The sequence below is a fragment of the Peromyscus californicus genome, unplaced genomic scaffold (genome assembly GCF_007827085.1).
Source record: "Peromyscus californicus insignis strain IS unplaced genomic scaffold, ASM782708v3 Scaffold_15__1_contigs__length_86483966, whole genome shotgun sequence".
NCBI lineage: Eukaryota > Metazoa > Chordata > Mammalia > Rodentia > Cricetidae > Peromyscus > Peromyscus californicus.
The window spans coordinates 80,139,842-80,153,670 of NW_026294447.1; the positions used below are offsets into that span (position 1 = coordinate 80,139,842).

The 13,829-nt window shown below is 44.1% G+C and overlaps 1 protein-coding gene across 1 annotated transcript; it reads left to right on the plus strand.

The window, feature by feature from the left end:
• The first annotated feature begins 1,439 nt into the window (after positions 1–1,439).
• Gphb5 (glycoprotein hormone subunit beta 5) lies at positions 1,440–13,809 on the plus strand. The gene is made up of 3 exons (XM_052739579.1): positions 1,440–5,218; positions 5,322–11,130; positions 12,506–13,809. Exons 2-3 carry the CDS (start codon positions 10,927–10,929, stop codon positions 12,692–12,694), a joined length of 393 nt encoding a protein of 130 aa, XP_052595539.1. The 5' UTR covers positions 1,440–5,218; positions 5,322–10,926; the 3' UTR covers positions 12,695–13,809.
• Positions 13,810–13,829: the final 20 nt, after the last annotated feature.

A 13,829-nucleotide genomic window follows, 5' to 3' on the forward strand; every position in this document is an offset into this window, starting at 1 on the left:
GAGGGTTTAATTATTAAACACTCCAGACCAGACACTGTCACCATGGTTGCCCCTCAGGTAGCTCTGAGCCCTTGTGCTATGGTGAGCTTGAATGTGATGTTCTATGACCTATAGGGTGCCAGACACATAGCATGAAAAAAACCAACCCACAAATACTTGTCAAAAATTACATATTGAGCTGAGTGGTGGTGGCACACACCTTAAATCCTGGTACTCAGGAGGCAGAGGCAGGTGGATATCTGTGAGTTCGAGGCCAGTCTGCTCTACAAAGTGAGTTCCAGGACAGCCAAGGCTACACAGAGAAATCCTGTCTTGAAAAACCAAAAACCAATCCCACCCCCCACCCTGGCCCCCCAAAATTTAGAAACATGAGCATGTTGGGTTAGATAGATTCCGTTTTATTTCTGGCACTTCAGTACCTGGGTCAGTTATTGAAATTAATTTCTCCTTTTCACTTCGCCTCTGCAGTGTGGCCGCTAGAAACCTCATCGTGCCCATGCACTTGAATTCTGTCTCTGTCCGTGTCTCAGCCTAATGGGGTGTATCCTGAATGGCATCTCTCAGCTGAAGCCAGAGGTGAAGCCACCTCCTCCCGATGGTCAGTTTGCTCCAGCCCTTCCAGTCACTGTACCCCACAGGAGCGCCCAGACCACACCCTGCCTGTTGCTCTCATCCTCAGGATTCTTCCTTAGTATGCATTGTTCTGAGCTGGGAGACAGTTGAAACTCACCATGTTCTCTGCTGTGTCTTTAGTGATTCCTTCAACAGATGGTTTCAGTAATTAAATAATTGTCACCTAGGCAGTGTTGCAATCCCTGAGGAAACGGCAGTGGAAAGGAAAGAGACCCTCATGTACGTGGAGTCTCCTTGGCCTGCAGTGAATAGCTCCCTCTCCCCTGCTACCCCACGGTGTCCTGTTTTTTGTCTTTTTTATTTTTATTTGTGTGTATTGTGTCTGTGTGTATGTATGCACACATATAACTCATGTATTGCATGTGTCTATGTGTGTGTATGCACACATATAAATCAGGTGGAGATGTCCACAGAGGCCAGAGAGGGTCAGATTATATATTGGCATCTAGATGACTAGATTCTTTTTTTTTTTTTTTTCCAAGACAGGGTTTCTCTGTGTAGCTTTGTGCCTTTTCTGGAACTCGCTTTGTAGACCAGGCTGGCCTCAAACTCACAGAGATCCGCCTGGCTCTGCCTCCCGAGTGCTGGGATTAAAGGCGTGTGCCACCACGCCCGGCTAGATGACTAGATTCTTAATATAAAAATCTCCTAAGAAATTAATATGAAAAAGGTCAAAACTGCAACTGAAAACTGAGAAAAGGATTGTAAGCCATGCAAAAAAAAAAAAAAAAAAAAAAAAAAAAAAAAAAAAAAAAAAAAAAAAAAAAAAAGAAAAGAAGAAAAGAAAAGAGAAATATAATGTAGTCAGAAGTTTTCCTGTGTCCCAGCTGGCTGGTGGTTGGGACAGATCTCTTCCACTTGCATCCCCCAAGTAAGCACACAGAGGCTTTCATTAATTATAACTCCTCAACCATTAGCTCAGGCTTATTACTGACTAGCTCTTACACTTAAATTAACCCATAATTCTTATCTATGTTTAGCCACATGGCTTGGTACCTTTTCTCAGTTCTACCTTGTCATCTTGCTTCCTCTATGTCTAGCTGGCGACTCCTGACTCACTCTTCCTCTTCCCAGAATTCTCCTTGTCTGCTTATCCCACCTATACTTCCTGCCTGGCTACTGGCCAATCAGCATTTTATTTATCAACCAATCAGAACAACACACATTCACAGCATACAGAGTGACATTCCACAGCAATGTAATTGGATCTTCAGTTTAGTAAGATACTAGAACTCATTCATGAAAACTTCAAATACCACTGATAAATAAATGGGATGAATCTGGAGTAACAAATGCTCTTCCACATGAGGGCAAGTGTGTTGATGGGTGCAATATTAAGATATTACTTTGATAGTCTATCCAGTTGCATTCTAATTCCACATGGCAATTCCAGTTCCTGGATTTTTTTTTAATATGGGAATCTATAAGGGTAAATGATTTATGCTCTATGTGTTTTATTTGAAGACTTTATTTAAATAAAATTCTTGTCTATGAGATTGCTTAATAACTGTAATTCAACCATTCCATGTAGTACTGTGCATTTCTTGCATTTCCCATGCTTATCCAGCCCGAGAAGGGGCCTTGAGAGTCTTGGATGCTTCATGGGGTTCCTGAATCTGTGAAGTTTCTGGTGAGTTTCATGAGCCTGATGGCTTCCCTGCTCCCTCCAGCAGGGGATGTTTCAATTCCAAGGAACAGCTGCACATCACCAGGTTCCCAGATTGATTCATAACTACACCACATGTACTCATTGTAACTGTAACACTCAGGGAGATTCTCAGTTAAACATGGAAGGAAAGAGAAAGTGCCTGGCACATAGTAGGCTCTTGATTCATGTCTGTGAGTTGAGGAATGGAGAAGGTGCCTGGCTCTCCTGTTCCCTTCTCAACAGATAGGCACACTCGTGAAGACTATGGAGCCAAGACCAGGAATCTTTTTTGAATACAGCCAATATCTACCAAACAGAGTTCTATTTCTATTCAAAGCGTAGCTAACAACAGTCTTGCCATTGTCTGTGAGACTTCTTGTGGGATTACAGAAGAAGGGCTCAGGGACCCAGAAGCCTTGAGGACTCATGCCAAGGAGAATACAGGACGCACTTGCAATAAAGAATGCCTCTTTGTGACTCATTAAACTCCTCTCTGTTCCTCTTGGTTAGACATGTGCCTGCCATGCCCTGCAGAGCCACAACATCCAGAAGTGGTGGAGTCAGGCGGAAATAAAAACAATTCACTTCAGCCCTTAAATGACGTGCCCCTTAATTCAAAATAAATCTGTGGCAGTCGACAGATACTTCTTTCAGATGGGTCTGGAGAAAGGCCTGACTTGTCCTAGTAAAATCAGACACAGGCTTCATTATTTTTAGTCTTGTTAAAAGAAGTTACCATAGCAACGACATCATCATCTAGGACAAATGTTATCTCTTTGAGTCAATAACACTAAGAGCTGTCCCACAAATATCTAGTGTTGTCAGAAGAAGAAATGACTTTCCAATAAAATTAATTTCTTCTAAAAGTCTTCACTATTCATCTTCATTTGTGAGCCCAGAAGTTTCCTTCCTCACAAATAAGAGATAGGAAAAGCAATATACAACTTTGTAAGGGCCAAGGCTGACCTGGGTTATATCTATTTGTAAGAAAGTGATTGATTCTATTAGTTCCTTAAAACATGTAATTTTATTTGTGGCTTTTAAATCACCCATAGGAGGCACAGCAGTAATTAATTTGACCCTTGGGCAGAGTATGTGTATTCTGAGAGGACAGCAGGGGAGCCACATTGGAGCGTGGATGCTTTTGACCTCTTAGGATGTCTTTTTAAGGGACAGAGGAGGCCGCTTAGTCCCTGTGGAGCAGGATGAATGCTCAGAACATGCTGCCTGTCCTAGCCAACTTGACTATTTACATAGACTTACAATAGGCTGATTTTTTTTAGGTATGGTCACCTGGACCTTAAGGGTTAATCAGACCCTTCAATCTTACCTTCTTCTTGGGCTGAAAAAGCGTAATAATTCCAGTGTTGGATCAAAGCACCACGGGTTGACTGGGGGAAGGGAGCCGAGCTCCCCTACTCCTGTAGGATTCTGGTTCTGAGTGCCGCTGAGACCTCACAACCCCCGCCCCCCGCCCAAGATTTGCCTCTTCTAGCCTTAGACTCCTTTGCACCCACCCCTGTGTGACATTTGATGTCTTTGAAATCAGGATATGCCTAATATTTCTTGGCATGGCCCAGCGTTTTAATTTCTCGGTGGTACATGATGCATTTCCCCGGAAGGAGAGAGAAGTGACGTTCACTGCCTACACATCGAGTAGCAAGCACAGTGAAAAACCATGTAGAGACATAATTCGATTGAATCTTTAAAATAATGTTTAATTATTCTATTTTTTTACGTGTATGACTGTTTGTCTGTCTGTCTGTATTCACCACGTGTTTGCCTGGTGCCAGAAGAAGTAAGAAGGGGGTGTTGGGTCCACGGATAGGTGAGGTTATAAAGAAAGAGGGTATTATGATTTACAGTTCTGGAAACACAAAATTAAGGGGCGGCATCTGGTGATGGCCTTCTCAGTAAGGAGTCCTGAGATGACAGAGCATCTCAGGGCTGGAGACAGGTGGTGCCCATGCAGTGTATGTATGCCTTCTGGTTTTTCCCTCTTCCTATGAAATCAGTAGGATTCAAGCTTGGGGTCTCCACCCTCGGGACCTTATCTAATCCCTTCCCTAAAGCCCCTGCTCCTCCTCTTCCTCTTCTTCTTTTCTCAGTATCAAACCATTTATAAAGACAAGAAAGTCATTAAAGACTAAATCCATCATCTCACAGATGACATGACTCAGGTCCCACGAGGGGTTGGAGGCATTAAAAAAAAATCTGTATTTATTTTTATCTTATGTGTAAGGGTGTTTTGCCTGTATGTGTATTCTTGTGTACCATGCTCATACCTGGTGCCCAAGGATCGAGAAGAGGGCACTGGATCATCTGGAACTGGAGTTACGGGTGGTAGTGAGCCACCATGTGGGTGCTGGAAACCAAATCTAGGTCTGCTGCAAGAGTAGCCAGTGCTCTTAACCACTGAGCCAAGTCTCCAGCCCACCTGCTCGTTTGCTTTTTCAACACGGAATACCTGGTTCCTTCTATAAACTAGGTAATACAATGAATTTAGTGAATAACCCCGATGAGGCCCTTGCCTTCATAGATGTTATAAGTAAATAAAAAATAAACAAGCAAACATACACACAAAGAAGGCAGTTGTGTCGGAGGCCGGGTACCTGTCTTGAGTACACAGTTGTCTCGAGAACAAGTTGGACTGACTAGTGAAGGCTCTTCGCCCCTGACCCTCTCTTTATGTTTTGAAGGTGTTGGCTTAATGCTCCAGCCACTCTCAGGTATTTTCTCCCAAACCATGTGGAGCACTTGGAGTTCTGGGGTCTTGCGAGAGATGGATCTGAAGCCACCATCATCTGGTTCTGGAAATAGCCAACGAAGAGATAAAGGCAAAAGCGTCCATCATCCCAGAGGTCAAAGTCTGCTTGAGGAGATAGCCACACGGTTCCCAGTGTTCGGTTGATTGGCATTTCCCTGGTTACTAAGGAGGTGAGGCATCTGGGCTACATTCCTGGCTGTTTGTGTTCCCTGAGGTGCTTGCCCATAACCTTCGTTTTTTTCTTTTCTGTGACTTCCTCTTCGTTTTGCACAGGAAGAACCAGGCATTGATCTGCACCTCGCAGGTGCAGCTGCCATGGCGGTAAAGGCTGGGGAGACCCAAGAGCGCTCTGTGAGAAGCCAAGACGCCGTGGCATCTTGTGAGATGTGAGATCACCATGCTACAAAATTCCACCAAAACACTGCTCAAAAACAGGGCAACACATGCGAAGGCATGCTGAGAACTCCAGCATACCGGATGACCACCCTTTTAAAAATTTAATTAAAATACTTGAGAGCATTTCATACTTGAGTACTGTATTTACAACATTTTCACCCCTCCCTTTGCCCCTCCAAGTCCTCTCATGTTCCCCTCCCTCAAACTTAGGGTCTCTTCCTCTTTATTTATAGTTACACTCACACACACATATGTGTACATAACATATAAATATTTAATGTTATGCTGATGCTCATGTGTTTAGGGCTAACCACCTGGGACTAGATAACCTATCAGGGAGCTCATCCCTGGAGAAAACTGATTTTTTCCCTCTCTCTCTCTCTCTCTCTCTCTCTCTCTCTCTCATCAGCCATTGGTTTTCTGTAGCTCTTCATCTAGGGGTGAGGCTTTGTGAGATGTCCCCAATTTGTGCTGCCATGTCACCTGGTGTTGTCATTATGCAGATCTTGTTTAGACAGCCACGTTGTTGAGATATCATGGATAGGGCTTCCCTGTCATGTTTAGAAGAGATTATCTCGCAGCAGGCATTCTGGTCCTCTGGCATTTACAATCTTTCTGCCCCTCCTCTACAATTTTCCCCGAGTCTTAGGTTCAGGGGTTATATTGTAGTTGTACCAGCTGGGATGGGGCACCCTGCAGTCACTTACTCCCTGAATTTTGTCTAGTCGTGGATCTCTGTAGAAGCTTTTTTGATGAGAGCTACACTTATCTATGGGTATAAGGATACGTATTTAGAATACAGTTAGAAATTATGTTGGTTTAAGAAACGGTCCTAGCAGGTTCCCCTCAGGGGTTCATGATCTCCCCAGCCATGGGTAGTTGGCTAGGTTTACAGTCCCAGGTATGAATTTCCCCCTGTGGTAGTTTGAAAGAAAATGGCCCCCATGGAGAGTGGCACTGTTAGGAGGTGTGGTTTTGTTGGAGTAGGTGTGGCTTTGTTGGAGGAAGTGTGTTATCATGAGGGTGGGCTTTGAGGTCCCCTTTGCTCAAGCTACACTCAGTGTGACACACAGTTGTTTCTGCCATCTGCAGATCAAGATGTAGAACTCTCAGCTCCGTCTCCAGCACCATGTCTGCCTGCATGCTGCCATTGCTACCTGCCATGATGATAATGGACTAAACCTCTGAACTATAAGCCATTCCAGTGAAATGTTTTCCTTTAGAAGAATTGCTGTGGTCATGGTGTTTCTTCACAGCAATAGAATCCCTAGCTAAGAAGGCCATAAGTCTAATAAGACAGCTGTTGGTTATCTCCAAAGATAAAAGTGCCTTTTTTGAACCATTAGGGATATCTTGCGGGGCTGATCATTGTTTTGGTTCATAGGCTCTACATCTGGGTAGGACTACTGATTTTTCTTCCTCTGATGTTTGAATTGTACCTTCTGATACTACGAGATATGCTACAGTTTCTTTATGCATTCATCATTTGACCTGCATATGGGCTGCTTTTATATCTTGACTGTTGTAAATAGTGGCATAATAAGCATGAGTATGCAGGTATCTCTGTTGTATGATGACTGATTCCTTTGGGTATATACCCAAGAGTGGGGTGGTTGGGTCATATGGTAGTTCTGTTCTTTACCTTTTTAAGGAATCTTCATACTGATCTCTATAGTGGCTGAACTAATTTATATTTTCAACACTTTTTTCTTCAAATATTAATTAACATTTATTGTTTTTGTTTTCCTGGTGCTGGCTATGCTGACTGTGGTAAGAGAATTTCAGCGTAGTTTTGATTTGTTTTTATCCAGTGGCTAAAGATATTGAGGGCTGTTTTCATGAATTTATTGGTCATCTGTACTTCTTCTGTGAAGTGTCTGTTCAGATCATTCACCCATTTATTAATTAGATTATTTGGCTTTTTTTGTTGTTGTTGTTGCTATTTTTTGAGTTCTTTATACATTCTGGATACTAGTCCTCTGTCAGGTAGATGCTGACTAAGATTTTTCTCCCATTCTGTAGGCTGCCCATTCATTCTACCAATCATTTTCTTTGCTGTGGAAAAAAAAGTTTTTGAAATTTTGCCGTTCCTTTTACGGTTCTTGCTTTTCTTTCTTGAGCTATGTGAGTCCTCTTAGACAATCATTCATGCCAACGTCTTGATGTGTGTCTCCTGGTTTTTGTAGTTTGAAATTTTCTAGCCTTCCATGATCACTTTAATCCATTTTGAATTGGTTTTTGTGCAGGATGAAATAGGGATCTAGTCTCTGTGTTCCACGTATGGGGACCAAACTTGCCCACCAGTGTTTGTTAGTGGGCTGTCTTTTCGCCACCTCATTTTTTTGGCATCGTGATTGACAGCTGGCTGAAGATGGGTTTATTTCTATATCCTCTATTCCATTGGTCCATGTGTTTGCTTTTATGCCTACACTAGGCTGATTTTTTTTTAAAAAAACTAAGACTGTAGGATATTTTGAAATCACCTTTGTAATACCTTCAATATTTCTCATGTTGCTTAGGACTGTTCTGGATGCTTCCAAAGGCCCCAGGTCTAACCACCATAGTTGGATTAAGGTTCTACCATGAGGATAAAATTTCAACATATGAACCCTTGGGGACACACGTTTAAAAATATCCAAATCATAGCCCCCCTCGTCTTCTATTTCGTAGCCTCCAAAGAACCTGAACATTGTAAGTCAGTCTCCGAGGTGACAGTGAATCTATGCTAAGATGAAAATGGAACCAAGTTAGGGCAGATGCTGGGGGCCTGTGCTCCAAGACATGGCCTCCATCTCTGGGTGCTGCCTCATGAGAGTGACTTCAGTGGTGGGAACCTCAGCGTAGGCGGAAGGGAAGGTGGTAGATGCACAGGTATTCCAGAAGCTCCAGCACTCAATGTTGCCTTGGCAGTCACATTCCCGACCTTTGACTCTGTCTGTGCAGAGACTTGTAGCACAGTAGAGCGTCAGGATGGCAAAAGATGAAAACCAACCACCATCCCTCTTTCCTGCCCCCTCTACCTGGACTGCTTGTAGTTACCTTAGTACAGTATCCCAGGCAGGCATTTCTGCCAGCAGGTCCCAGCTACCCTGTAGGGACATGTCAGAGCACACTGCATTACCAGGCAGTCAGGGACTGTGGAAGAAGGGGACTCTTGGCCTCACTTTGTTGCCTTTCTTGTGAGATCACGGGCCAGTATGCCTATGCCAATTCTAAAAGGCATGAGCAGCCCTGCACAGAAACACTGCTCAGGACATCAGTTCCTACTTGCTGTCTAGCTCTTGGCCCAGCAACTTAAGAAGAGCAAGGCCAGGTGAGCAGTCTGTTCCCACAGTGTCCTGGTTCTGGCTCTTCTGTGAGCAGGCTGGAGGGCTGAAGAAGGTCCTCTGTCCAAGCCAAGTTGCACCATCTATAAAATAACCTGATTTCAGGGATTGATGATTCATTGATGGGTTCGCTGATTGTTGTTATGTGTTTGCTCCGTAAGAGCAAACCTTTAACAAAGGCTGTATTTGTTTTAAAAAAAAATCTTTCTGTGCAGAAAATGGGGATGCTTTATTTTGTGTCGCCGGCCATTTAATATGCATCTTGAATGCCTCTGGGTATGTCGTGATTTGTCATGAAATGTAAACTCCTGAGGGTACAGATGTCTGCTTCATTTACTTTTTAGAACACCCAGGAAAGGGCCACGAACAAGTAGCTTCCTCATCTGTCTACATGCTACCATTGTGGAATGAAATATAAACCACGTTCCCTACTCATAAGAAGGACTGTGCTGCTGTAGCACAGGATCAGAAATCTAATACGGTTTCACCTAACACCATTGAATGTCCTTCTATGCAGTACACATAGATAACTTTTTATTTTCATTTTAAAATAATCAGACTAGATGACTTTTTAAAAGCTAAAACCTGACCCATGTTAAAAAAAAATCCCAGAAAGCATGTAGAAAGAAGGAAAAGTCTTCTTTAATTCCCGTGTATGAAGCCAGTCATTTCCAGTATCTCTGTATTTTACCTGTGTGATTCATTTAAAGATTACTGGTTAAATGATCTTTAAGACTTTCAAATTTCCTTTCCATCTGTCAGTAGGTGATGCCATGTTGTTTCCAAGTCAGAATTATTGTCTTGCTGTTTTTTCAACATTGTAAGCATAAAGAAAGGACTTGCCAGAAGTTGCTAGCAGCTTACTGTCTCTAAAGCAGGCCATTGTTACCACGAAGGAGACTCTGATCCATCTTGTCCCAGTACACGTGTTCTCTGAGAACCAGGTGAACCACCCCTGACTCTCTCCTCAGGCTTATGTCACCCACCAAGGCAACTTTCTGTTTCATTCAGTGATGTCAAGAAACAAAACACCACCCTTAAAGTGAATCAGTTTTGGAAAATAGAGACTGGCTTTATATTCCCTGGCTTTGATGTGCTTAGTCGTTCCTGTAAGAATCTGCCTCGCTCTTGCTTTGATTGACAAGACCCTCCCTATATATTTGAGTAGTCAGGCAGCCTGATACCAGAAGGGTGGCAGACACTTCCCCAGAGCAAACTTTGCCCACTCATTGCAACTTTTGAAGGAAGAGTTGACCCCAGCAAGCTCAGGTAAGTACCTCTCCGTCTCTTCCTTCCTTCCTCCTCAGGGGAAGCCCCCAGAGGCTGTATGACCACACACCAGCAAGAACCATGAGAGCAGCTTTGGAAATGTAACTACTCCTGAGTGGTACTGACCTGGTAGCATTCCACAAATGTGACGCCCAGGTGGGTTCTGTTCGGTGGGCCAGCCATGAAGGGCCCATTCTGTGCTGCTAGAGCACCAGAAAGGACCGAGAACCAGAGAGGACAGGCTCCATGGTAGACTGTGACTGGCTTTCCATCACTTGCTTTTAAACTGAGTTCCACTAGGGCCTTTGCACAGCAGAAGCATGGAACAGATGTGATCTGTGATAAGTAGAATACATTTTATAAGTGACTGCCATGCCAGGCACCAGGGTTTATAAGATTTTCTGTATGATAGGTTTGGTTAGTAATAACAAGCCAGGGTATGCCATTATTACTACTTATCTACCTCCCCCATTTATTCCCCATCCGTGGCACTAAAAATACAAATGTGTGCAAAGCTTCTAACATGACACTTACACACCCCAAACCTGGATAAAAAGAAAGTATGCATATTCATGTATTATTTTAGGCTCTACATTTCTTTGGGTGTTGCTCTTACTTTTCATTGGGATAAATTTCTTTTACATACAAGTAGGTTCCAGAAGTTGGAGTTCACCAAGGAAAAGCCTGAGATCATGTTTTGAGGGTAGGGTGTCTAGAAAGAGCTACTGACTATCTACTGGAACTAGTTAGAGAGATGCTGTTGGAGTCGACAGTCCCTTGGCTCATTTTTTTTCCCTGTAATGCTAAAAGCAAAGTCTCTTTGGGCTGCACCATGGTGAGCAGTTGGGTATGTTCAGTTTTGTTTCCTTTCCCTCCTTGGGAACAGCATGAAGCTGGCATACCTTGTCCTTGGTGCCATGACCCCCCTTCTTCTGGGGGGCTGTGACTCTGTCCTCAGCACCTCCAGTGGGAACCTGCACACTTTCGTGGGCTGTGCTGTGAGGGAGTTCACTTTCCTGGCCAAGAAGCCAGGCTGCAGAGGACTTCGGATCACCACTGATGCCTGCTGGGGCCGCTGCGAGACCTGGGAGGTAAGCAGTCCAACAGGCTTGGATGGCAGTGGCTTCAGGGCCAGCTTCTTGAGTGTAAGTGTTCACTGTTTCATGACTGAGGGGGAGCTGGCATGTCTGCCCTGTCCTCTGGACTTAAAAAACCCAACTGCACTATTGTTGGTTCTTCCAAATGATCCGAAAACCACGATGGTGCTCTTTTCCACAGCGCTAGTGAGGTTGGTAATGTAATTTCCACGCTTCTGCATTTTTGGGAGCCATCTCTAGGAGGTCAGGTGCTACTGTTTACCCACTGTAAAGATCACAAGGCAGGAGTCAAGAGGGAGTCAGTGCAAAGTCGAAAATAAATTATTGGTCCAAACCTGTGACCACATCTCCTTCCTGTATTTTCTCAGCTGTGAGGAAGTCAGACAGTTACCCAAAAGAACCCGGAAGCTATAGGTCTAGTCCCAGGTTCTGTCATAGCCCTTTCCCCTCAGTTCAGTGATAGATCCATCCAGTCCATTTAGACTCAGTTACATCTGGCCCTTCCCTGAAAATGGGTATACACATCTCAAAGCTGGCTGAACTGAGGAGTGTGTTTATAATGATGGGCTGCACTGACCTCTTGCTGAAATAATGACTTCTCGTGACCCTGGGCTTCCAGATGCCAGGTTTAGCAAAATCAAAGCCAAACCAACTGCTCCCCCAGCAAACCAACCAACCAACCAACCAACCAAAAACCCCACCAACCCCCTTCCACCTCAAACCCCACAATGCAAAGAGAAGTCAAATTTAAAAAAATAATCAGGGAACTCGGATAACTTGAATTTCAGATTAACAACACTTTATTTATTTATTGGCATAAGTCTGGGTAGAGGGACCGCAGATGCAAAGATCCTCAGTTCCTGGCTGATCTGAAGGAGGATTCAGAGGGCTGTGACTGGAGACTGGAGAGGGGATGGGCAAGGTCAGGACTATAGCCCACATCAACAGTAAAATAAAGGCAGAAAACGCAAGGACTTGAGAAGAATCCGAGTGTCCTTGACGTTTAAAAACCTGAGCGAGACGGGGAAATTTTGGGGGCTTTGAGCAGAGGTGGGCCATGGCTGACTTACATTTTAAAAGGCTCACTCCCTGTTGTAAACAGACTGTGGGGGAAAAGAGTGGGAGAAGGGGGACCAGTTATTTGCTGGCTAAATATTTACTAAGTGCTTCCTGTGTTTCACGGACTTTTGCAGGAGGCTCAGGATATGGTAGTGAGCAAACTGTCTTCCTGCTGGGGGGTGGGGGGTGGGGTTGATTCGTGGTGGGAGGAGTCAGAGGATAAGTGAATAACTAGTGATGGACGGCACCGAGAACAGGAATCGGGATGCTGCATTCTAATGGGTTTCCTGTTTTCTACCTGCGGGCACAGAAACCCATCCTGGAGCCTCCCTACATCGAAGCCCATCACCGAGTCTGTACCTACAACGAGACCAAGCAGGTGACTGTCAAGCTGCCTAATTGTGCTCCAGGAGTCGATCCCTTCTACACCTACCCGGTGGCTGTCCGGTGTGATTGCGGGGCGTGTTCCACTGACACCACCGAGTGTGAGACCATCTGAAGCCAGCATAGTCTTCAGAACGCAGCTGGTGGCCCGAGCCTCACAGATCTGCTCCCCCCCCCCCCCCCCCCCAATGTATCTGCTCTATCCCCTGCAGTCAAGTACGGTTGAATTTGGGCCAGCCTGGCTCAGGCTTTCCTCTGCTCAGTTAGGCACGAGGTACAGGTGCAGCACACTCACGCTAAAAATGTCAAACACTATTGACCCTTCCCCAGGATAATGTCTCCGGTTTATATGTCTGTAAATTAGATTTTCTTTGCTTGACTTTGGGAACGTGATTTGTATATTACAACCCACCCTCAGTTTTGATTGACATTGTAGCATTTATTTAAAGGAATTGGATATCATTAAGCTCCAGAAAGCCTTTAAGTCCCCACATTCTGCCATTGAACTCCAACTGGATTTATGATTAAAAGGCAAAGTGTGATCAACACCAATGCACTTTCTTCCTTGCTCAAAAGGAAACCCAACTTTGAGTGTTCTCCGAGAGAACGCTCTATTTCCCTTTCAACTGAGCAATTACCTAGATAAGAGACAAAGACAGTCCCGACTGCTACAAAAAAGCTGTTTAGATGTGGGTATTTCTCTCCCAAGCAGAAGTCCCTCCATTCCCTTAAGATCCTTATGGAAGTGTCCACTTGCCAATTAAAAAAACAAACAAACAAAATAAAACTCACAAAACGTAATTAGAATATCATTTAGGTTTAAAAACACCAGAGACTAAATTCATGGTTTGAATGTTCTCCCACGGCCACAGGGAAGTGACCAGTCACAAATGTCCCTGCCTGTTTAGTATATTTCAAACCTAAATGGCGATTTCTTAGACTCAGAATCCTGAGTGTTTGTGGCGGCGAGGCTGCCGTGCTGGCTCAGAGAGAGGCTGCGGTCATGGGCTCTTGCTTTTTCTAAAATCTTACAACAGCTGATTCTGTGACCTTTTTAAACTCTAATTTTATGCAAATGTTTTTAGCTTTGGCATTGGGGGGTTTGAGTTTAACTGTTCTTTTTTGGAATACGCCAGGAGTGTCTATACAGATGTCAACAAAGTATGCTCCCTGTCACCTGAATTCATGCAAACTTTTAGAAAAGTCTTTCTAGTTTTTATTTTACTTGGTGTAACAATAAAGGCACTTGG

What these genes read in the sequence shown, in the direction of transcription:
- Gphb5 (XM_052739579.1), top strand. Translation starts at nt 10,927, where the DNA reads ATGAAGCTGGCATACCTTGTCCTTGGTGCCATGACCCCCCTTCTTCTG. An exon ending in GCCGCTGCGAGACCTGGGAG is followed by an intron (nt 11,131 to 12,505) that starts GTAAGCAGTCCA and finishes CTGCGGGCACAG; the next exon opens with AAACCCATCCTGGAGCCTCC.